A 26,475-nucleotide genomic window follows, 5' to 3' on the forward strand; every position below is an offset into this window, starting at 1 on the left:
GCCCAAAATGAAGTCACTTACACTAAGCCACACATCACCAAACCAAAATTTAACTTAATTACAGGTTTGGCTCTCCCAGAAATGGAATCTTAAACCAATCAGAAATCGCCTGATCAGCATTAGTTGGGTCATTTACCTCATAGACCCCTACAATCCTCTATAGGGAAAGTAACTTTGCAATAACCAATTGTCTTTTCTGCCCAATACAACTTCCTTGTTCCTGCTTCCTTCTGCTTATAAAGTCTTTCATTTTGTACAGGTCTTCAGAGCTCCTTTTTATCTGCTAGACTGGATGCTGCCTGATTCATGAATCATTGGATAAAGCCAGTAAGATCTTTAAAATGTATTCTGTTGAATTTTTTTTAACACACATGATTCTATAAAGAAGTGAGACTTGTTTAAGAATTAACTAAACATAAAAGAGACTACATTATCTTTCATTCAGAAAAATAAACTGAACTTGTACCAACCTTTAAATGTCATCATATTTTCACTGAATGAGCTGACCAGCACACGTGCACCAAAAGATTCCTTGAACCAACCAGGGTAGTCTTCACCAAGTATTTTGATATTTCTACTCAGTATCCCAACATCAGCTGCTAACGTGTAGCTGTGACCAGTTCCAGGAACATGGTATCTTTCCGCTGCAACAGAAGAATCGCTGCATTATTACCAGTGCTGAGAAATGTCTGTCTTTATTAGTTTCTTTGTAGTTCACAGGCCACATAACTTTCTATTATACCAAAAGTCACCATAAATGCATGAACTGATTAGAGTTGCATGCTTATACAGACGTACCGTGTTTCCCTGAAAATAAGACCTAGCTGGACAATTAGCTCCAATGCATCTTTTGGAGCAAAAATTAATATAAGACTTATAGTAAAATAAGACCAGGTCTTTATTATAATGTAATGTAATGTAATGTAATGTAATGTAATGTAGTATAGTATAGTATAGTATAGTATAGTATAGTATAGTATAGTATAATATAATATAATACCTGGTCTTTAATATTAATTTTTGCTCTAAAAGATGCATTAGAGCTGATTGTCTGGCTAGGTCTTATTTTTGGGGAAACAGGGTAGATGGCAGACTGAAATTATGATATCTTTTCATTTATAAAATTAAATATAATCAAAAAAGCTCTTCTACAAACATCAAAAAGATTACTACTATAATCCGCCAATTATGAAGTTATTGCTTCTCAGATAGTTTGCAATTACTTTAAATTATACACGAAAACACTGTTGTAAGGGAAGTTGAGAAGCTCGCAATAGATGAGGAAACGAGGTAGAGAAGTAAAAGAATTTGCCCAAGGCCATGTGGAGAATCGGGAATATACAGACATTACCTCTCCTGACCCGAAACCTTGGTTTGTTCCACTTTTCCTGTGGCATATTTTGTATCAAACACAATTCTTTATAAATATGTAGTAGCATAGGAAACACAGTCTGTACATTTATATCTGAATGATTTGTAACACATAACCTAAATTAAGTTCTACATTTCTAGAAATCTTATTCAAAATTTTAAGACAAGCAGGTACATTTCAAACAGAGAGAAATGTTTGGTAGTTTAAAGGAAAGACTCTATAATGTCAAACTTCAAAACCTTTTTTGTTTTATGATTAAAATCTTCTTTAATGAAATCTTTTCCTTTTGATTTACAGAAAAACATGTGATAGAGAAGGATAGACACATGTGCTTCTATGAAAATACAGCTTTAAAAAGTTCTTTCAAGTTGCTTTTTTTCATGCAGGTCAAATGTCCACCAGTCTCTCACGCTGCCTTATAGCTGCAGTTCTGATAAGCAACAGCAGCATATGAGAGGTTTTTCTAACATTCCACTCCTGTCTGTTTCCACTTCCTGGGATTCAGATGAAGGTAGCATGTCAAATGGGGAAAGGCTGGGGTGCTGGGAAGGTCCTGATCCTACAGGCTGAAAGACGGTCTTCAGATGATACTGATTAATTCCTTCTATCCTGGAGAATTAGTTTTACCATTTGGCTGTAGCTTGTCTAAAAGTAGTTACAGCTAAGGAATGTGTCAATGAAACCAATCAGATGCTCTCAGATCAAGGGCTCTCAGATTTCAGTGTGCATAAGAATCACCTAGAAGCCTGCTTAGAACAGAAAGTCTGCCTTATCCCATAGAATGTAATGCAGTAGGTCTCCGCTGAGTATCTGCTGAATGAATGAATGCTTACAGCAGGGACTCTCTGTAGCCCACATATAAATAGTGGCACCCCTTGGGTACCAGTGCCAATCTGAGTGAAATGCTCCTCTAAAATATTTGCGAGATGGTTCATCGAATTAATTGTAATTACAGAGAAGAGCACTAAAATGTGAATATTTCAAGACATTTTAATTATCTATTTGGTTACAGAACAGCCACTTACCAAGGTGAGTGTAGGAAAGAGTATCGTTGAGAATCAGGATTTTGTGATCATGCAGGATTTTAACGATACTTCTAGTTTCTGTTTGGTGGTAATCATAGCTTGTGGTTGTTATCACAATATCTTCTCCCTCCTAGAAAATCCAAGTGTCAGGTGCAAGAACAATTTAAAAAATAGGTTTATATTTCTCGATAACTGTTAAGTAATTCTAATTTAATTTATATATGATTAGAATATGGGATTATCAGAGAAAACAAACAATATACTAGGACACTTAGGTCTCTAAAATAAATATGCTTTTGTTTGATATTAAGAATTCTAAATTTTGAAATATCTCAGCATTTCCTTAAATTTAATTCAGTCATTTAATAAAATCACAGGCTATGTACATTAAAAAATAGATGAAAGATAATATATTCATATTTTTATCAAAAACTGATGAGGACAATATTCTTAAGACTTAAAAAAATTTCCTGAGATTTTTAAAATTTAACACAATTAACTATCACTTGATATTCCTGAAAGGTGGGAAGGGAAGAGAAAACTTGAAGAGCAAGAACAAGTCTGAGAATCTTTGTATATTGTGTATGACAAGCTGCTCCTTCTTGCCATCCAATTCTCTGCTCAAATGTACCTGTAGGGGAGAAAAATAATTTTTCCTTTACCCTTCTAAGTTCTTGGCTGGGACCCCTGTACAAAAGACAGATTAACAAGAGAAAGCATATAAATTTATTTAATATAAATTTTATGTGACACAGGGGCCTTGGTAAGGACATGAAGATCTAAAGAAAATATTAAACCTGACCATTTTTATGCTAGGTTTAATGAGGAGTGGAGAGTAGTGGGAAAATGTGATAGAGTATGGGTTAAGTGTAATAAATTGGGATACCATGTTTCCCTGAAAATAAGACCTCGCCAGATAATCAGCTCTAATGCACCTTTTGGAGCAAAAATTAATATAAGACCCAGTTCTTATTTTACTATAATATAAGACTGGGTCTTATATAATACACTATACTATACTATACTATACTATACTATACTATACTATACTATACTATAATACCGGATCTTATATTAATTTTTGCTCCAAAAGACGCATTAGAGCTGATTGTCCGGCTAGGTCTTATTTTGGGGGAAACACGGTAACTAGCAAATCTTCTTCATTCAGGTTCCTCTCTCTGTCCCTTCGTCTTCAGAGATAAAGATGGTCTTTTCCTCTGGGTGTGGGGGGAAGTCACCTCTCACATGAAGGTTTTATGACCTGCTTCAGGGGAAAGTAGAAAGTTTTTCTGGGGCAGGCTGTTTCTCAAATTCCTTCATCTTAAAATATTCAAGGATTTGGGGTAGCATTTCCTGAATTCAATATTTTGGGGTTGCATGTCCCGAACCCCACCATACCCTTGAGAGAGGCCTTCTCTGGCCACCCTATTTACTGTTATCTGCCACCCTCTACCATGGCAGTCCGTCACACTACCTGTTTGATTTCCTTCATCACGCACATTATAATCTGAAATTAACACATATTTATTTGTTCATTTAGTGTCTGCCTCTCCTATCCCAATGCAATTTCCATGGCAGTTTGACCAGTTTCTTCACAACTGAACCCTCAGTGCTTAGAATATTTAATACTTGATTAAACATTAACTGAATAAATAATACAGAGAAAATATTAATTGGATAAATAGGGATATTGGAATCATTTAATTACTTTCTTTAAAAAGCAATTACACCTCAATTCTTACAAATAAAATCTATCATAAGTAGATTAGAATACCTCCCCATAAATCCTCCTTCTATTTACTGATTTTAAACTACATTCACAGAGCCAGCCTGTGTGTTTGATTTGTTTTGATTGACTCAGACTAAGCCTCTCTTTGTTCTGTGACTTAAAAGCTTATTCTTAGCAGAAGGGAACTGGCTGAGATCTGAGAGTTTGGAAGAGGACGCCATCCGTTTCCCTGATCCTTTAGCATTAAGAGTATTTGCAAAACATGTGAGACTGTGGCCTGTGCATGCTTATGAGTATAGTAGAGATAGGAAATGCCATAACATATATTTTACCAAAATCTCTCATGTAACACAGGCATTATTCGAATATCACTGGGCATCAGAATTTGTTCTCGTTCCAAATGCTTAACATGTAAAATAATAAATTAAAAGAGGTAACCAAAATAACAATAAAATGCATTTAAAATAATTCCTTTTTTCTGTTTTGCAAGAATTTGTAAAAAATAAATATTTTTTATTGCCCCAAAAGTTTCGTATTTCCCTTTCATAACTAATATATACATGACGTTCTTTACATATTCTGAAGGACCTTTGAGACCACAGTTCTTAAGTGCCTGCTGTCATGTCAGTTTTTTGAGTGTACACTAATTGCAAAATATGCATTTTTCATCTAGTTAATCACATGAGAAAAAAAGTCCATGAGAATAAAGAAGACACCTTTTTAAGTTGACCCACTATGTGTATTCACTTTCCACCCCATAATATTTCCTCTACCTGCCAATCCACAGCATCCATCAGAGATAGGACTTTGGAACCTGCCTCTGCGGTTTCTGAGAGTTTAGTTTTATATACCGAACGTGGAATTCCATGAAGATCCAGCTCACCAAACACGCCTGCAGGAGAAAAACACACTCCTATTTACCCATCACACAGTACTGAGTTAGGTGCTAATATAAAATGAAACAGTTCAGTGCTTTATTTTAATAAGTGACTGAATATTTTAGAATGAATGAAATGACTTGGGGTTATCTGCTCAGGGCTTTGACTCTTTGACCCACTTTGAGGAATCTAATCCATAGAAATTAAAGCCAGTACACAGGATATATGAATGAGGATACTTACTACAATATTTGAAAATATTAGAAAACTAGAATTAATCCAATTGTACATTGATAGAATGATGGGATAAAGTATAATATACTAACTGTGGTGTAATATGCTATAAAAAGAAGAGTGTTATCAATATGTATTGATCTAGAAAGATATCCACATTAACTGAAAAAAAGAAAACTGTATACTAATATATTTAGCTTGACCATATTTTTGTAAAGGGCAAAATACTACCACCACAAATCAATATATGTAACATGAATATAGACATAGATAAAAAACATGAAAAGACATGTAAAAATTGCTAACTAATGCTAGTTTCCTCAAGAGAGGAGTAGAATTGTAAAGATGTATATTTTTTCTTAATGTTTTTCTTGATACTGTTCTGTATTATTTAAAATGTTATTTTTGAAATAAAAATAAGTCCATAAAAACAATTTTTTTAAGATTGAATTTGCCTGCGTGGGTCTTTTTTTTAAAGATTTGAAGTTGTCTCGGGAGAGCTGACTAATGCAATCTCAAGCCATTTTTCACCCCCTTATATACCGATTGTCACCATTTTAGAAATTGTACTGTGGAGTAATTGTAGCACATGATTTTTTGTGTCTATTAAATAAATGTGCAGTAGAATTAATAAAAGCAGTTACTTATTGTGACCAAATTAAACCCCCCTCAGGTCCTTTGCTTTCCAGATTCAAATAGGAATATGTACAGCCAAACAAATGTAAGTGGGAAATGAAAACTTAGCAACAATTATGGTTGGGTAGCTGCTAGCAGAGTCAACTGATCCACAGATTATTAATACTGTGAATGAAATAATATGTGGGAGAGTTACCTTTCAGGGGAAAAGCACCAAAATATGCAAAGTATTGTTTATATAAATGACAGATTATGAAGAAAACCAGACTGGAGACATAATATGCATATGGAGAGATTTGTTAATGTTAGTTTTGCAATGAATTACATTTTGGTTTAAAATATACACATCTATATCTATTTTAATGTGACATGATTTAACTTTTAAAAATCTCTGCCACTTTTATAACCCTTCACTATAAATAAATATCTGTAAAAGCTTCTCATACCATAAATCATGAACTGATAACAAGTACTTTAGTGCTATATGTTTTAAAGTAGATTCTTAAAATTGATTTGAATGACACTTTTGATATCTGGAAACACATACCTAAGACCTTTGATCCTTGATTTGGTCCTTCTGGAAAAGCCCACTCTGGGGTAGAATGATTTCCTCTAAGAATAATCTGTAATTCTCCTTTAAAGGGTTTATCTTCCCAGCCACCAATTAACCTACCTCCCTGCAGTGAAGCAGAAAATTGTTAATACTTGAAAAGTGGGCAGAAAAAATTTCCCCCATAAAAAAGGAATTAGGAAGACTGGCAGCTTCCTCTAGTAAAAATGAATGAATTCTGTTATACAAAGAACAGTATTAAAACCGTAAGTAACCTTAATTTAATCCATTCACGTTGGGACACACAATTTAAATTATTTTTCCAAGGTCAAATTCAATATCTACTTACTGTCAGAACTAGACCTAAAAACAAGACCTCATAAGACCTAAACTAATACTGTTCGAACAAATCACACTGTATTTTAAAATAGTATGGCATATATAAAATATAATCTTCAAAGCTATGCTATTTATGAGCCATCATTGTTAATAATAAAGCTATGACTAAATGCTTGCTGATTCTATGTCAGACATAATGTGTAAGGCTTTACATATATAATTTAACCTTTACACTAAACCATGAATTGGTATTATTCTCATTTTATAGGTGAGAAAACTGATGCTAAAAGCTTTATCCAAGGTTAACCAACTATAAAACAGTGATGTCTAGATTCAACTATAGTTTTCCTTACCTCAAAGCTCATGAATCTAACCAAGATGTCACATACCTTTAAAGCATTAAAATCCCAGTTTTACCAAAGAAAAGCTACTACACACTTTAGTTTTAATGGTGCTTAATAGCTTTTTGGTTAGGCCATTCGTTTTAATGATTGATAATAAAAGATTGATTTAACAATTAAACTGATTAAACTGCTATATGACCAAGATCATCTGAGGTTTATGAGAGAATGAGGTGATTGTTCCAAACTACTGACATATTTTTATTAGTCTGCTTCTGTTTTCATAATTCCATCTATGTCCATTTATTTTAAGTAATACTGTTTGTTGTCTTTCAAAACAAAGGCTTAAAATCTTAATTTTTCTAAACTCCTGGGGATTTTCTGTTGGTTGGATCAAGCTATGAGTTGAGCTGTACCTAATAATAATACAAACATTCTACATAAGATTGAAAACGGGCACACCTCACACTAAAAAGTAGCACGATAATTATTCCTTAAGGAATGTTTAGTCCACTATATAAAGGAGACCAGAAATATATTAGGCTTACATGACACTCGCGTTTCATGGGCTAGAGCCAGCTGTATTTCTCATTCATATTAATTGAATATGCTTTCTTTTAATTTTTTCTGTAAATCTCCAACGTTTCAAAATTTGGTTAATAAGGGTATGAATTATAAGACCCTCACTATTACCTGCAGTGATATGTAGGTAGCATTCAAAACAACTTTTCTGTAAGAAGACTCTACAGCTTCCATATTATGATTATGCTCATCTTCCAGTTCTAGAACCCCCCGAACAATGAGCCTTTCCATTGGTGGAATATCTGTGTCTGCAACAATCCATGTTCCTAGGAAACAAAACTTTAGTATAAGAATTATAACATAGTCCATAGATTATAGCCTATGGATAAAATGTTGACAGCCTTATCAGCGAGTCCTGGCTGTGAAGTTTATGACCCCTTTTCCACCCAATGACTGATTCTTGTCTCTCCCTCAAAGTCTATTATTCTTAATAGTCAGGTTTAAGTCCTCATAAATGCTAAGTCTCATATCCAGGACAAAATAGTAGAATCCACCTTGACATTTGCTCGTTCCGAAGGTGTGCTTCGTGAAGGTGGAATGCTAACTATTGTGGGATCTATGTTAATGTTGCACAAACACAAGCATTTTATTTCTTTATGTATTTACCTTCAGGAATAACCACATTTGCTCCTGGGTGAGGTATGGTATAATTATTTTCTGGAGATGATTGCCAAAAAGAATCATTTGACCATAAGCTGAAAAGAGAAATCGTTCTATTATTCTCTCTATATATTTCAAGGCCATCTCCTTAGGGTGTAGCACTATACTAGATGTTTGGGGGATGACAGAATGCAAATTAAATAGTTTATAATTTCACATGCAATTAGTAACATACTCAACACACACAACTACAAATATTGTTCTCTCCACTGAAGAAAACTTCCTTTCCATGCACATGTGAATCACTTTTTCTCCCACTAAATCCTTATTGCGATGCCCTAATTTTGCTATTCTGGATGTGTCATCAAGAAGCTTGGTGATCTCAGGTAATTCACATAAGGTCATTGGCCTTCACCTATATAATAAGGGGATTGGTTTAATAATTCATATCTAATATTCCACAAGTCTGAGATGACCAGTAACACACACACATAATTTTTGTGAGATTTTTTTCCATCTTCTCATCAGGGTGATTATAAGACTCAAGTGAAGTAACGAGTGTGGAAATGCTTTGTGACCTACGAGGCACTGTGCAGTTGGGGGACATTATTTTCTCACCCAGGAGTGACATATAAAAAAGATTATGTCAAGTATTACAGGTATTAACAAACAAAAGGCTAGTATACTTATATATGGCTGGTCGTTTCCTGGGAATTGGGTTCCTAGATGGGGGGTGTAGAGGGAAGCAATTCTGGAGAACACAGCAGTAAGCCTGGAAATTAATCGTAACATCTTTCACGTCAGGATCCAGGGTCCCGGAAATGGGCTGATTCTGATGAAGGTCACTTCTCCCTGACACTGAAAGTACAGTACAAATTAACATGATGATCTAAGGACTTAAATGTAAGCAAAGTCGAGGCAATTTGAAAATATTCTTCAGATCGTGACTTTGTATTATGTAATTCATATGCATGGAAATTCTGACAAAATGCATGTCTTATTGAGAAGCACATAGCCCAAATATCTTGACAAAAACAAGTATTTTAGAGTTTAATTAAAATTTATTTATATATATATATATATATATATATATATATATATATTTTTTTTTTTTTTTCCAAAATAAATAAATAATAAAAATGAAAACAAAATATATGACAGCTTCCATTGTACTCATTTCCTCTAATTTTGTAAAATACATTTTTGGGCCACCTTTAACAGTGCTGGTGTTATGTCCCAACATAAATTTTCATAAAATTTCATCTCCAGTCTTTTCATTCACCAAATATTTCTTGAATCCTGCTATATACAGGGCACTGTATAACACATTTGCCCATTAAGCAATTTTTCTCTTCCTGTAGACAAAGCCTTAGCTAAAATTATGACTTCTGTCTAATGAATACATACCCAAGTAATATAGAGTACTAGTGTTTGCCTCAAGGTGCCAGTCTCCATTCTTGCTAGTATTCCAATTCAGTGGATTTGAGGAGCCATTCCTCATATCGATAACATTAAACATATCGGGATTTTGAGTGAAGTTATGAGATATGATGACATAGTCTTCCTCCTATAAAAGTTTACAAGAAAATGTGGCTCGTTTTATGTTAAAAAACATGGTATAATATACATTAATTTTGATGACATAATTAGCCCCTATATTAAGACTTAAGTTTTGGTTTTAGTTTGTTTTTCATCTTGCATTTATGTTTTATCTATTAACATTTTACATGTCTATAGCAATAATGCTAACTGTATCACTAAGGCAATGAAAGCCTCTCTCTAAATATACATATTATATACACATATAATATATATACATATATATATATATGCATATACATATATATATATATATATATATATATATATATATATATATATATATCCTTTCAATAATGTTTGAAGACATTTAAAACAATGCTAGGAGTTTTTGTTTTGTTTTGTTTTGGCTGCACATATGCAGTGTAAGTAGAACACGAATGTAGATAAAAACTCCCAATTCAGGATACTGGTTATCATCGCAGGTGGAGAGTGGGGAATGAGATCAGGATGAGCCATACAGGGAACTTCTGCTTCATCCAAAATGTTTATTTCTTTTAAAAAATGAAGGTAAACATTCACATAGAACGGTAGATTCAGACAGAGTTGGGTGGTGGGCATAAAAGATTTGACCCATTTTCTCTAATTTTCTGTTTTGATATGTTTCATAATATAAATGATGAAACCTGTAACTGGTACCTAAAACGTCATTAGCACTCAATAAATGTTAGTTATTTTCATGGTAATCATAACAGGGCAGCAGCTTAGTACTACAGGAATGTGGCAGAAGGATTGCTTACTTCTGATTCTTAAACAAGGATCCTATTTTAGCTTGCTTCTGAGACTGAGGGTGGGTCATGAGGGTGTGCAGGACTGAACAGTTCATTATGTGAGGCAAGGGTATTCTGGACCTAATAATTGGTGGAAGGCTGAGACGTAGGCTGCAACTGAGTAATGTACAATCTAATTATTAGAAGATGGACTTTATAGCTCTTTGTTTACCTTAAATCCATAGAATGTTGATGTATATGATATGTTGGTTATGTGATCCACATCTTTAAAATACCAGTTAATGTGCTTTGCATTTGGAATTAGAGCCATCCAACCAGACATATGAGTCAGTCGTTTCTTCTTAAAGGGAACAATGCTTGTGCCTGTGGGAGAAGGGAAAACAAATAATAGTAATCTCTACCTATAGAAAATGTATCCTTTTACATGTAAATGTAAAATATTGGTCTAGTCTATGATGTCTCCAAAGAGGTCAGGATAGCATTTCATTATTCATGTTCTAAATGTCTTTAACTGAAGATCTCAATGTGTAATATTACACCTAACTGAAACAAAAAATGCTTTCTCACTTGAAATATTAAATTGAGATAGAGCCTTTATTCCTTACGGAAAGAAAAATTAAAATATGATGATTAAAACTACCATGACAAAAGTGCTTAAATATATCAATTCAATTCTTTAAATATCATTGATCTAAACTATAATTCCACTTCTATTCTTTTAAGAACTTAATTCTGCAAAATTCTTGATTTGTAATGTCTGACAATTAAGGTCTGACAATTAACTTAGCAAACTTGCCACCATGCACTTACATTGGCAGCACTCCACAGCTCGGTAAGGTTTCATAACCTTGGTATATCAGTGTCTCACAGCTGTGTTTATGTTGACATGTGGCACTGTCTTGCTGATTGGCATTCATTATTTTGTTGTATGTTTTTGTGTGCCATTGCGAGAATGTCTGAACTTAAATTAGAGCAATGAACAAACATTAAATTTCTTGTTAAACTTGGAAAGAGTAAATCAGGGACATGTTAGTCCAAGTTTATGGGGATAATTCCATGAAGAAAATGGCAGTGTACAAATCTATTAAACATTTTTCTGAAGGGAGAGAATGCGTCACTGATGAAGAGAGGTCAGGGTGGCAAGTAACAAGCAGAACTGATGAAAACATGGCAAAAATTCATTGAATTGTCCATCAAAATCATTGGCTAACTGTGAGAAGCATAGCAGACCAAATAAATATTGACAAAGAAACAGGAAAATCTTAACTGAAAATCTTCGCATGAGAAAAGTGTGTCAAAAATGGTCCCGAAGGAGCTCTCCGATGAACACAATCAAAGAAGAGTCGAAGTTTGCCAAGACCCTTTGGAGAGGCAAGACGACATTTTGGGCTATGTTATTACTAGTGATGAAACATGGGTGTACCAATACAACCCTGAAACAAAGCGTCAAAGTACACAATGGAAGTCAGCCACTTCTCCAGGACCAAAAAGTTTCATCAGTCCAAATCAAGAGTCAAAACTATGTAGCTAACTTTTTTTGATATCAGAGGGATTATTCATTATGAATTTGTACCAACTGGACAAGCAGTTAACCAAGTTTACTATTTGGAAGTTCTGAAAGAGTTGCATGAAAAAAGTTAGATGAAAATGACCTGAACTTTTCACCAACAATTCATGTGTCTTGCATCACGACAATGTACCAGCTCACATGGCTCTGTCTGTGAGGGAGTTTTTAGGCAGTAAACAAATAACTGTATTGGAACACCCTCCCTACTCTCCTGATCTGGCTCCCAATAACTTCTTTCTTTACCCAAAGATAAAGGAAATATTGAAAGGAAGACATTTTGATGACATTCAGGACATTAAGGTAGTATGACAACAGCTGTGATGGCCATTCCAGAAAGAGTTCCAAAATTGCTTTGAGGGTGGACTAGATGCTGACATCAGTGCATAGCTTCCCAAAGGTGACCACAGTGATATTCAGCAATGACATATGAAGCACTTTTTCTAGGATGTGTTCATGAACTTAATTGTCAGATCTCGTATGCAAACATAAGTTTGGATTCCTTAATAGAGACTCCTATATTTGTTGAGTTAGTTAAAAGTTTGATTCAGAACTCTTCAGGAACTAGGTTACAATTAGACCTACCACAAACACTGGTCATGATACCCTATATTTTGTGAGTGACAAACTTGGAACCTAACTACCTGTTATGGGAAAAACTACTTAATTTAGTAATGCTCTGGTCATAAGAGAGTACCTGACAACTTCAGTATAAGATGTGAAAAGATCTCCTAAAACGTTAACAAAAAATCTGTGATTAATTGTCCATATCGTATTTTTTTCTCTCCCTTCCCTCTCTTTTCATCTCTGATTGAATTTTATATTAAATATGCAATCTCTTCCCTTACAAATTTAAGAGGAAGAAGATAAAAGCAAGATTATAAAATAAACTGTCTTCCTTTTACTTTGGAGGATAAGGCCACAAAAAAAAATCTAATATAAAGGAGGAAGAAATTCATTAATTTTTAGGCTTATTAATTCATGCTAGTTTTGAAAGGCCATTAGCTGAAGCACTAAAACACAGGAGCAAAAGATGTGCAGTGTGCTCGTATGAGAAGAGCTCTGTAATTTGGATCATTCAGCAAATAGCCACTCCTCTCCCTCCATAAGGGCAAAGTAGTCTTTCCTGCCCTTGATGTTGGGTGACTTCTTTGGCCCACAGAACATTAGCAGAACTGACACTCACAAAGGCTTAAGAAGTACTTAGTGGGTGAGGTTGCTGTCTTGAGCCTCTGCCATGCTAATGAGAAGAAGCTCCCCAGTTACCTGCTCTCCCTTCAGCCTGAGCCCTCCAATGAGCACTCAGGCTGTTTCAACCCTTGAATTCCACCTGAAATCAACCCTTGGGGAGGAGGAAAGCCTACTGGATCCTCACCTCTCAGCTGACCCCAGCCTAGATCAACCAACCCAGCCCTCAGACCTGTGAGTGAAAATAAATGAGTGTAGGTTTAAGCTATTGAGTTTGGGAATAGTCGGGGTGAAGCAACAGCTGACTTACAGAAGAGCTAATGCAAACCATCCAAAACCTCTAGAATTTGCTCCTATGTTTGTCCAGAATCAAACTCCGCTGAAGTTTGCTTATACATGGGATTATATTTTCATCTAACATTTCTTCATAATTCTGTTTCATAAGTAAAACTAACTTTCATTTTCAAAGCTGTGTTTATCTTAATATTTTTCAGCTGCAATCATTTTAAGTATGTTGATTTTAAGCGTTTTGGACTGAAATTCTTTGAAGTTGATTATCTTTAAAAAATAATATCATAAAGAGTAAGTGTTTCAAATCAATTGGCCATCTGGTCTAACTTTATATATATATTTACATGAAGATACATCATCATGTGTGACATGCTTTAACAAAGATATATAAAGATATACATAAAGTTATATCAAACTTTGTTTCCCACTGATCTAGCATTTGTTGAAATTTTGATTCATTTAGTATACATATAAAATCAAAACAAGTGATCTCTTTTTATATTTTTAATTTTTAAAATTTTTAGTAAATCATTTCAGTTGCCTTTAATGGAGGGAAAATAAAAATAGTCAAATATGCCTATTAAAAATTGATTTACTTTTTTTGTCACATTAAAAAGCAAAGTGACTGGCATCATGTTTTCTCTACTCTGCAATGTGGTCTAAGCACTACAATTAATTCCATTATAATTCAATATTTACTGAGTTCCTGCTATTTGCAATGTCCTGTGTTGAGCTTTGAGGGTGACAGAAAGATAAGATTATAGATCTTGCCTTCATGGTGTTCACAGGTTAGTAATTAAATAAAAATCTTAATTCTTGAAGGGAGTAGGCCAAAGGGTACAGAGAGACTTCACAGGAAAGCTACAATCTCATAAATTCAGAAATACTAGACTTCTTGAATCAAAAAGCAAAAACAAACAAATAAAACAAAAACTCCTCCTTAAAATCACCACCACCACCACCACCACACATACACCCACAAAAAGTTTAAGTACTACTGCTTAAAAATTAATAATTAAAGGTATATATACTTCGTCATGTTGTATATTTAAAATAATTTACTTAGGAAGGTTGTACATCTCTGAGTTCTTGGTAAAACTGTCTTACATCACGTCTTACAAAATATTTATGTTCAGTCTACTCACAGTTATGCCATAAAGAATTTGGGGAAATGGTTAAAAGTTGTATCATACGGAGCTATTCTATGACACAGTAATGAAAACACTAAAACATTATTTCACCAGATAAAATAACTTCATTTGCTTTTGCTGTTTTGGTTCCATTTTGTTGTAGCCTGTCAAGATTTTCACTGGAAGAAAGCATTTATAGATACTCTGCTGAAAGTACTATTTATTGTATCATAGTTTCTAAAAGTTTAAGTAACGTTGCTCCATTCTGGACATCTAGTTATCAGGAAAAAAGGAATGGCTTTGGGATTTATGTCATTAAGCTACTGAGACAGTGGGTATAACTAATACTCAGATAGTAGGTATATGACCCTTTCAAGTAAATCTAATAACTTACATCATTGTAAATGATGGAAGTGGAGCTCCATACTTCCTGTTTCCCCTGCAGATCTACTGTCCACTATTCTCCATTGGTTTTGGATATAGGGAAGCACGAAAGGAAGGAGACAAGGAAGGAGGGAAATGGAAGCAAGGTACTTCCCCTGACTCTTTCCCTGTGGGGAGGTCAGAGTTCTCAGTGGGCTCTTGCATCTCTCAACTAAAGGGTACATGCTCTGTCAGGCAGCCTGTTTCACATAGCTCTGTCTGTGTCTGGTTCATACAACTGTTCCTTCCCCTCACCTCTTTAGGCCTCATGGTGGTAACAGCACCTTTGTTCTATTACCCCTTTGAAGAGCTCCACGGTGGCTGTTCTCTGGATGCCGGATATGCTGATGGAGGTTGCTGCAATGCAGTTGGGTTCCCTATCAGTAGGAATAATGGGATCCCAAAGTGGCAGGATATGGCCCTTAACTGTCAGATATAAAGGCAGATTTAATGAACACAATAACTATTAGCAAGAGGAATAATCTGGGTGTTCTGATCTGCGGGAACTTCTGGCGATGGCTGATTGATCTTGGGGTTCCTAAAAATGAAATAAGTGGGTAGCACACTAACGTGATGTTTGGCATACATAGGAAGAAAACTATGTCTTGGGGTATTGTAACATAATTCAAGTTACCCAAGTGGAAATTCACTGCTTCTGACTTATTTCCTAGATCTAAGCCAATTCACAGACTGGGAGCGCCCCTCCCACACTGAGTGGGAGGGATCTGTGACCATTTATCAGGCTACTACATAGTATTAAGAGGAAACCTGCCAGATTTTCCAAGAGTTGTTAGATCTTGGCTCTGAACTAATTCTAATACTCCAACACCTTAAATGCGACCATGCTGACATGGTCTACCAGCCAGAGTGGGAGCTTACGAAGGCCAGGTGATAAACTGAATCTTTGCTTAGTCTCACAGCGAGTCCAGTGGGGCCACTGGTCCATCTTATGGTTATTTTTCCAGTTCTAGACTGTATAGTGGGAATAGATATAGAACTCTGTTTGAAGGGCAGAAGTTGAAATTCTTACAAGAAATATTTCAATAGGAGGGTTTGATAACATGGAGTAGAACAACAAAATTCCAGCATGTTCTCACAGATTTGAAACGGGTACTTTTAGCAGCTATAGTGTAACTGGTATAATCGTGCTACAAATTTTCAAAATTCATTTGGCACAGGTTGAGATGCGTGAATTTAGCTTCAAATTGCAAGTTTCTACTTTGTAAATATCATTAAATGTGGAAATTCTGATAAGAGTTTTTAAGTAACATTATGAAAGTATTTGTAACATATTGAAGAAAAGTGGTTAATGTTGACACTATAAAAGGAGAAATAAGTGAACTTTTTGGATTTTGTTGATAAAGTCTCTTTCTGGATTTATGGTTCCTTATTATGTGTTTAGATTAGACCTTGATGATTAGTTTTACATGGCGTCATCAAGAAGCTACATCATTTAGATATTCAGGCAGAAAATGTAGAAAACTATATCTGATAACGAACTGTTTACCAAATCTTTGATTCACCAATAGGCGGCTGGATGGCTCCGTTGGTTAGAGCACATGCTCTCAGCAACCAAGTTGCTGGTTCAATTCCCACATGGGATGGTGGGCTGCACCCCTTGCAACTAAAGATTGAAAACGGTGACTGCACTTGGAGCTGAGCTGCGCCCTCCACAACTAGATTGCAGGATAACGACTTGGCGCTGATGGGCCCTGGAGAAGGACACTGTCCCCCAATATTCCCCAATAAAATTTAGCCTTGCATTAAAAAAAAAAAATCTTTGATTCATCAATGTTTTTCCTATTTTCCGAAATCTGAAGTCCATCAAAACAGTGTACGTGAGTGGATTAATTGTATATAGATAGTTTAGCTAATAACTCCTAGACAAATGATGGAAGAGTGAATGGAGGGAAGATAAAGACATGAATATACAGATCTAAGGCCGTCAGAGTAGGCTAGATCAGGTATAATGAGAACAGATAGATAGATTTAATAACTGAAAGATTCCCCCATTGGTTCTCTAACTAATGGAGTGAGGAGAAATAGGAAGGACTGAGTGAACACTCTAGAAACCATGCCTCCTCACCCCCTTGCCAAGATAATATACTAAAAGCAATTCCAAATCTTCGAGGGGGGGAAATCAAAATACTAGTGCCACCATGAAAGATCTGAGGGACACAAGGATCAGGATTCCTACCCCAGCCCCATTTAACTTGCTTGTTTGGCTGGTTCAAATGCCAGATGGATCATGAATAATGACAGTAAATTAATACAATCTAGTCAGGTAATGATGTCAAGCACATCTGGTGTCCCAGGTACAGTATCGTTCCTAAAACAAATCAGTAAATCAACAGTCTCTGGCACCTGGTATGTGGCTACTCACCTAGCAAATGCTCCCCCATCCCATTTCAACCCGTGAAGATAATCAAAATCATTTGCCTTCAGTGGCAGGAACAAGGGTATATTTTTATTGTCTTGCTCCAAGAGCTATGTCAACTTTCCTGCTCTGTGTCATAATAATGGCTGGCGCTTCCTTATCGTGATGGTCCATGCACTTATTCACTATTCCTCACATGCCTGTTTTGGGTGTGTTTGTTTCCTGTCTGGCTTCTGACATATAAATATTATGCTTTTTTCAATGTTCTAAACAATGAGTGACAACTCAAGAAGATGATAAAAATTGAGGAAAACATGTTTAAATTAGTGGTTTAAACTGTTATATTATGCTTACCAAAAGAGTCTGAGAGAACCACATCCTTTTCAAGCAGAGACACTGGAGTAGGCTTGTTAAATGCTAAACGGTGGAAGCTGACTGAGGCGTCACAGACAGACCCAGGGAACCCAACGCTCCACTCATCTTCTTGAGTACAGTGAGAAGGGTCCAGCAATGAGCTGTGTGGAATGACGGTGTGTCCTTGGTGACCTAGGAAATGAACACCAATGACATATTTCCCATATCATGTTATATAACTGAAAAAACTGTCTGCAACGTAAAAGTACTGTGACCCATAGCACTGCTAATAAAATCTAAATGTCTTGGAAAAAAGTATATATATATATTGGCATGGAACAAGAGACTCTGCGGTAGACTCTTGTGGATGTAGCTGAAACGTAGGATCTGAAGACCCATGAGAGCCAAAGTAGGAGATGGGAAGTGGGATAAATAACTTGGTCAAAACACACAGAAGAATTCAAATCTAGGCATTCTGACCGTAGAACTTGTACTTCTAACTGATGGACTGCCAATTAACATTAAAAATCTAAGCTAAATTAAATAAACAAATAAAGGTTACACAAAGTTTTATATATTAGAACCATCCAAATGTCCTCCCTTTCAAAGCCACCATTAGAACAGGAGACCGAAGTCAACAACTTTTGTTGAGAAAACTTTTGTTGAGAAACTTCTTCCATCTTTCAAAGTCTTACAAAAGTAAGTTGTTAATATCTGTAGGTGTACTTGTCAATTTTCTCTCCTAAAGTATTATGCAGAATCATCCTCTCTCTCTCTTTCTCTCTCTCTCTCTCTCTCTCTCTCTCTCTCTCTCTCTCTCTCTCTCTCACACACACACACACACACACTACACACACACCCTTGCTACCTTATTTAGATAGGTCTTTATGAATATAAATTTATAAAGACACTAAGTTCTAGAAACTATGAATATTTACAAAAACTGTGACATACTCTGAATTTGAAATGGTAAAAAAGAAAATTTAACTTACTAGAGTTAACATATTACTTGAACTAATTCCAAACTCAGAATCTGGATTGGAAAGAAAAAGGGTTAACAACAGGCCTATAATTTACTACTTCCCTTTAAAATACTTGAGCAGGATATATCCAGTCTGTCTACACTGCTTATCTAACCTGGAATTTATACATATATCCGGCATGACTAGAGAATTTGGGTAGTCATGTAAGCAATTCCTTTTCTGTGTAATTAACTGAGTATAAAATGGAGGCTTCCTGAAACAGCTTCCTTGTATTCTTAATATTTCCATAAATATTGCTCAATAAATATTGCTGTAAATTCAAAAGCAAAGTGCAAAGGTAGGAGTAAAAAGACACATTTGGAGGCTGCATCTGACAGTTTGTGGCTCTTCCAGAAAAGAATGTCTCATCTGTGTCTTGTGTTAACCTATATCCTTAAGTCATTTGTAAAGTTTGGTACTGGGTATTCACATGAGTTTGCTTTGACAGTTCAACTCTCCATGTTAATGCAAACACATTTCCAACGTATTTTCTCAGAAATTATAACATTACCTGTAAGTGAACCATCAATGTCAATCAGTACCACTTCATGTTCCCATCGAAAGCCAGCCTTGTTTGGTGCATGAAAATACTGGATGTCAACAAATTTCACACTCCAACCTCCACATCTTTCATTACAAACTCCAGTGATGGATGTTACCCCCAAAGCTGCACACGTGGGACGGTCAAAGTTCATGAAGTGTACAGAAGATACAGTCAAGCCTTCACTGAATGGGAGAACCAGGCCTTTTGTGGTGCAAAATGCAGACCCCATTCCAAGTTCATCAAGATGACCAACTATTTTGGCATTTTTAATCACCGCCCCACTGGTTTCACCCCATCCTCCAACATAACGAGCCAGGATCCTCTTGGTCTCGATTCCAGCCTCATAATTATTGATCATCACGAAGTTATGGAACTGAAGGGCCCCTCCATTGACCCATTCAGCTCCTTTTTGACAATTCCAAGTAGTAAGTGAATGAAATATTGCAGGCACTGGCACGGTAGAAGTACAAGCTCCTGTTTGCATAGGGAAATATTCTTCAAATATCCACAATCCAAACCAACCTTGAGAATGAACAGTGTTGTTAAAGAATTCTCCAAGAGGAATTCTTTTTTGGCAAATGTTTCGGTCATAGGATGGCCCATCAGGGTGGTTGTTCATTCGGTACCAAAAGCCAAAGTGAGTGCCGCCAGCAGCTGCATTGTGCCGTATGGTGTTGTTTGGGTTGGTTACCCAAAATGCAGCGGGAGTCACATCATCATTCAGAAGACTAGTACTTTGCTGTACAAATACTGCCAAGTTATATTGCAGGATATTGCCATGTTCAATACCATCTTCTATAAAAAATGCTCCTCCCTTGATATCATAGATAATATTCCTCTCAACCAGAAGGTGATGTGTGTTATGGATAGTAACAGCTCTGTTATAGGTCTGGTGAATTGCACAGCCCCTTACATAAGATTTAAACTGTAAATCTTCGAGCATGTGCCAATGTATTGGATATCTCCCCAACCGAAAAGCCTGGCCGGCATGGAATACCTGTCAAGCCCAGAAATCACAGCTATTTAGTGATCACACAGACACAGACTTTTACTTAGCTCATATTTCTTGTTGAAAAATAATCTCCAACTTTATATCATTATTAATGCATTTATATTTCCCATATTATTCATGTTGGTCATTTGAAAATATTTGGCCCCCAACCTACCTTGTTTTATTCATTATATAACAGTCCATACTTGATACCAATGATTATAATTAATGAACAAAAGTCATGTTTGACAACTCTGCTTTTCACCTTGGTCTATTATAAACCTTTTGTGCTTAGCCAAATAAAACCACTTAAAAGACTTCTTTTTTCCTTTACGCATATTCTTATATAACAATAAGAAACCTTCCTTGAATGTTTACCATGTGCCAGATATTGTGGTACGCGTCTTATGTGCATGATCACAGTCTCTACCTCAATCCTATGAAGTAGCCACTTATCATTAACTTCATTTTACACATTAAGAAATTGAAGTTTAGGAAGAGTGAGTGCCTTGTTCATATTCATAAGGTGCCATTTTAGCTCACCTTGGTCTGATTCTAGAGTTGGTGCTCTTATTAACCAATCTGTTGTACTTTTTTTAGTAAGTCTATAATCTACTAACACTAATCTAATATGGAGGATGCCAGAGTGTGCGTGTGTGTGCACGTGTGCAAAATATGATCCCGCGAGGTTTGGAAATAAAATATGATGGCCTCTATTTTCATTCTTCATAACAATAAAAAATCAACCATTACTAATATTTAACATACAGATTGATCCTGACAACCTCACTCAGCCTGTATGGCAGATGTCACAAGCATGTAACATATCCTAGGAGGAAGGGAGTTTTACAAAATGCAGGCATTAACTCTATCATCCTCAGTACTTTGTAGTTTCAGTGTTCCCAGTTTAGTGGATTTATGGATTTTACAACCTTTCTTCCCCCTTCCATTCCTCCCCTTCCTTTCTCTCCCCTTCCCTTCCTTCCTTTTACTGAATACTTAATAAAAACTATAGTAAACCTCGATTATATAGACTGAATATTAATAAGATACAGAGGAGCTCCTAATCTCTTGGGGATAACTTGCATATTGATTAATGTATTTATATATTTGTTCCATTAATAATCAAGAATTTGCTATAGGTCAAGCACTGTTCAATCCACAGAGGAATCAGCAGAAAGCCAGAAAGACAAATTTCTGAACTAATTGAGTTTATGTTCTAGAGGGAGAGATAAAAAATAAACAAAAAGTAGCTATAATGTCAGGAATTATGAAGAAATAAAGGGAAGCAGGGGTTTGGGCAGCTATTTCAAATACAGTTGGTGAGGAAAGGCCTCTCTCTCTGAAGAGAGAACATTTGAAGAGAACTGACTGAAATGAGGGTGTGAACCACACAACTATTTGGTACAGAAGCATCTCAAGCAGAATGAAGGCAAGTGCAAACACCTGGGACAGAAATGTGCTCGACATAATCAGGGGACAGCAGGAGGCTTATAAGACTTGCATGGCATGAGCTAGAGGTAAAGTCATAAGAGATATAGAGACAGAGGCCAGCTAGGGGACAGGTCCTGTGGGTCCTAAGGGAAGGACTGGGACTTTTTGTTTCAGGTGTGATATGAAGCTTTGAAGGGTTTGAACAGGGTCTTGAACAAGATCTGATTTACACTTTACGACTTTTACTTGTGCTGTGGTGTGGAGATTCCACTGAAGCAAGGGTGAAAACAGGAAGACCAGTTAGGAAAAAAATTACAGTAGTCCAGGTGAGAGGTAACGGTGACTTAGGTTAGGGATCAGATAGAGGTGGTGGAAAGAGAGTGGGTTCAGGAGACAGTATTTTGTGGATAGAACTTGCTGATGAATTTGATGGGAGGTTTCAGAAAAATAGAGAAACAAAATTTCAACGTGATTAAATGAGTGAATAATTGGGTGTTTTCAAATGGTCTGTCTTCTCTACCAGATGATAAGTAGCACCTGGCTAACAGCACACACTCAGTACACATTCGTTGTACGGATAACCTTGGACAAACCATTGTGATTTAATAATAATGCCTCTTACCTCTACATATTCTATTCTTCCAGTTACCATGTTAGCACTAGGTATCGGCGCGTGAAACATAATGCAACCTCCAAACTGGTCACTTCCTATTTCTTCTCCAAACTTTCCTTGGAGACATGTCTGTGTAGCAAATTCACCTTCAGAAATATTTTTAAAGACATCATAAAGAAAAACCATGTCAAAATCTTCTAATGACATAAAGACTTTTTTCTCATTCCGAATTATATCCTTTTATTCACATGTAATTTTAATCTTATTCTGGAACATAATTACTTGCATTCACGTCATCTCCTCCTCCAGATAATAAAAAAGGTAAGTACCTTGACTTGTTCACCTTTGCATTTCCTAAAGTACTTACCACCATATTTTTCAAAGATACTAAATAATTGAATGGTTGAATGAATACTGATAAAGGTATTTTGTTTGATTATCTCTGAAGCTTTTCCCCAAGATTTGGAGATTAATATAATTAATACAATCTTATACTTGGATATCACCAGAATATGCATTATCTCATTTAATTTTCATAACTGTAGTAAGTAGGCAGAACAGGATGCAGTCTTATTTTAAACAGAATGAAACTTGGTTTAACGGCCATTGTGAGACTTGATGCAGATGAACTGTGATAATGAAAAAAAACAAAGTGGAATAAGCATTGCTAAGAGAGTCACTTAAAATAGGAAGCTATTAGGGTGTGCACATCTTGTGCCTCAGTTCTCAGAGCTGCTGTTAAGTTGCTAAACTCAGCTCAAGGCTGAGCCATAAACATCCTGGAGTCATAAACATCCTGGAACAATAACTGCTGAGAGGACACATATACACTTGACTCTCCTCCTGGTAGTTTTCAACTCCCTTGTTTGCTTATTGGAACTAACTAATCCCTGTTAACCTAGCCAGCAATCCTTCATTCACATAAAAGAATTACATTTTATGGTTTTTGCCTTTATAAACCCTGCCTTTCTTTGTTCTCAGAGCACAGTATGGGTGGCCATCTGAATCTGTGTCTCTCGGGTTGCAATCCTTTTGCTCAAATAAATGCTTTTTATTCTTTATTACAGCCTAAACTTTTTCTTAGTTGACAACCAGAATCAGAATGTAGGTCACTTGACATCGAATCCAAAGAGCTTTGTCTTATGTTATACTTCCTACTGAAGGAAAACGCTGTATCTAAGCTGTCTGTTATTATCTAACTGCTTATAGGATTGTAATGGTATCAGTGATTACGTAAAATATTTAAAAGAGACTTGTAAAATACATTGTTCTATATACGTGTGTTTGTGTGTATGATATATATATATATATATTTATATATATGATATACATGTATATATATCATATATATATATATGGTAAACATCATTAAGATTCACCAATATTCAGTTCTCTTCCACTTCTGGGTATACCAGAGTTTATAGTAACTTACTTCCTTCAAGTTATGCATAGCCACAAAATTAGTTCTTACTAGTGCCCCTGGGTAGAAGAAAGACCTATCACTTCAGGACCAAAGTAATTAGTTGCTGGCCCTCACCTCTCCAGCCATCTTATCTCCTGTCTCAGAGAACATGGAGACTCATGGAGCTCCCCATGTTGAGATGTAGCTTCCATTAGCCTAGATTCCGGAATAATTACAATGAGCAGAGCACTCTGTTGACTCATATTGGACACATGTAGCAAGAATGAGAACTAAACCTTTCTTATTTTAAATCACTGATATTTGGGACTTATTTATTACTAGAGCACCACCTAGTCCAGCGGTTCTCAACTAGGGATGATTTTGCCCCTGGGGAATATTTTTGCAATGTCTGAAAACATTTTAAGTTGTCACCCAATAGCTGCTAAAATTACCTGTGTCAAATCCATCAGGACATGCTGGAATTTTGTTATTCCACTCCACATTATCAGATCCTCTTATTAAAATATTTCTTGTAAGAATTCCAACTTCTGCCCTTGCTTCAAATAGAGTTCCATCAGGCAGGGTGACAGTGATTCCTAAGTGTGTGTAATTCAGTGGATTTGTTAGCGTTATGTTTATGCCATCAGCAGATACAGACGCAATTGTCCCTTTTTCATTTTCTCGTTGACTGTGTCTATATAAATTTTAACAAAAAAGTTTCAAAATTAATATAAATCAACACTGTTTTGGTTTATTCGTTTTATGCTATTTTGAACATTTCATCTGTAAAATAGGAAACTTTTTGTCATACAATACTTTGAAGAGGAAATTAAAGGTGGTATTTTACTTAAAGCAACTGAATTAATTTTACAGATGCTCTTCAATTAAATATTTTCCAAGTGCTACACTTCTTCATACAATTTCACTAATTCTGTAGAAATGTATTCAAACGATCTATTCATTTAGCACATCCTACAAGTGGTATGGAAAAGGGGTTTAGTCTGGGCTCTATTGAATTTCCTTGGATCAAGACGATACAGAGATTTCTTTAGAAAAGGTTCTCAAAACCATTTTTGTATGTTATGTGTGCCTAAATACACCTGTCCTTCTTTTGTCATAATAGCTAACACTTACATAGCACTTTGAGCCAACTTCGGTTCTAAGTGCTATACACATCATATTAACTCATTTAGGTCTTACAGTAATTCCAAGATAGATACCAATAGCATTCCAATTTTACTGAAGCACAAAGAGATGAAAAAATATGGCTGTAAGCCTAGTAAGTGGTAATGGTGGGAGATGGACCCAACAGACTGACTTTGAAGTGATATTTTTAACCAACTGCTTTACAAACTCTCAAATAGGATTTACAAATAAAATAATGAACAATGAATTAGATTTGGTGGGAAACTCTTTAATTCTTGTTTCTTAAAACTAAATATTTCTATGCTAAATACTAAACTTACTTTTCATTCATACAGAAAAGCTATAAATAAGGGCTTTCTATTCTATTAGTAAACCCTATCATTTTGCTACTTTTTAATTTTGCCATTATATAATTAAAATTTCTTCCAAAGGCAAAAAAAAAATTGTCACTTATAAAGCTAAGTATATTTTTAACTCTTCCTAACATCTGCAAATCTATTTTTAACTTGGAAAATGGCAAACTCAAAATGCCACCTTGCATTTTAATTCTAAATTGAGTCACAACCTTAACATAATTTAGCTGCTTCTTGTCATAAATTACTATTTGTTCCCTGATATACAATTTTGCCATTACCCATAATTTCGACAATAAAGGAAAAATAAAGCTCTTCTTGGCTCCCGCTCCTTTTATTTCTTATTTGCTAAAATATAAAATTAAAGAGAAATTGAGAGTCATAAAGCAGCGTCAGTTATTAAATGTCTGACACCTAGAAGGTCATGTTAATTATCACTCATCCTATAATGATTTCTTCCCTTTTATTTAATCATTACTAACAATTTTGGATCATGGGAACTACTGCCAAGACTGTAAGATAAGAAACAGTTCACTAGATGCTTTCTACCATATTATTTAGTGACAAACAAAGAAACTCATTTACATTTTTGCATGCATTAATGTATTTAGCTAACACTCTAAGTGAGAATTTTTCAAATGACTTTTAACAGCAGAATGCTTTTTGTTTCAATCAAAATGTTATAAGGAAACCTAAGCATGAAAAACAACCAAAATACTTTATTAGTACAGCAGGTTCTTGAATAACATCATTTTATTCAATATTGTTTCATTATAATGTTGATACCATATTTCCCAGAAAATAAGACCTAGCTGGATCATCAGCTCTAATGCATCTTTTGGAACAAAAATTAATATAAGACCCGGTCTTATTTTAATATAAGACCAGGTTAATGTAATATAATATAAATAATATAATATAATATAATATAATATAATATAATATAATATAATATAATACTGGGTCTTACATTAATTTTTGCTCCAAAAGACGCATTAGAGCTGATGATCCGGCTAGGTCTTATTTT

General features: G+C 35.3%; 1 protein-coding gene across 1 annotated transcript in view; it reads right to left on the reverse strand.

The window, feature by feature from the left end:
• PKHD1L1 (PKHD1 like 1) overlaps positions 1–26,475 on the reverse strand; it is a 148,437-nt gene that overhangs the window by 37,645 nt on the left and 84,317 nt on the right. Inside the window, exons 47-59 of the mRNA XM_081071037.1 lie at positions 24,402–24,643; positions 22,557–22,693; positions 19,477–20,506; positions 17,944–18,135; positions 10,828–10,979; positions 9,694–9,853; positions 8,973–9,144; positions 8,293–8,381; positions 7,798–7,952; positions 6,422–6,551; positions 4,900–5,018; positions 2,398–2,527; positions 471–644 (exon numbers count right to left, since the gene is read on the reverse strand). Coding sequence (XP_080927163.1) covers positions 471–644; positions 2,398–2,527; positions 4,900–5,018; positions 6,422–6,551; positions 7,798–7,952; positions 8,293–8,381; positions 8,973–9,144; positions 9,694–9,853; positions 10,828–10,979; positions 17,944–18,135; positions 19,477–20,506; positions 22,557–22,693; positions 24,402–24,643 — 2,882 coding nt within the window. The remainder of the gene's footprint in view (positions 1–470; positions 645–2,397; positions 2,528–4,899; positions 5,019–6,421; positions 6,552–7,797; positions 7,953–8,292; positions 8,382–8,972; positions 9,145–9,693; positions 9,854–10,827; positions 10,980–17,943; positions 18,136–19,476; positions 20,507–22,556; positions 22,694–24,401; positions 24,644–26,475) is intronic.

Source organism: Rhinolophus hipposideros (assembly GCF_964194185.1).
Source record: "Rhinolophus hipposideros genome assembly, chromosome: 13".
In the NCBI taxonomy this organism is placed as follows: domain Eukaryota; kingdom Metazoa; phylum Chordata; class Mammalia; order Chiroptera; family Rhinolophidae; genus Rhinolophus; species Rhinolophus hipposideros.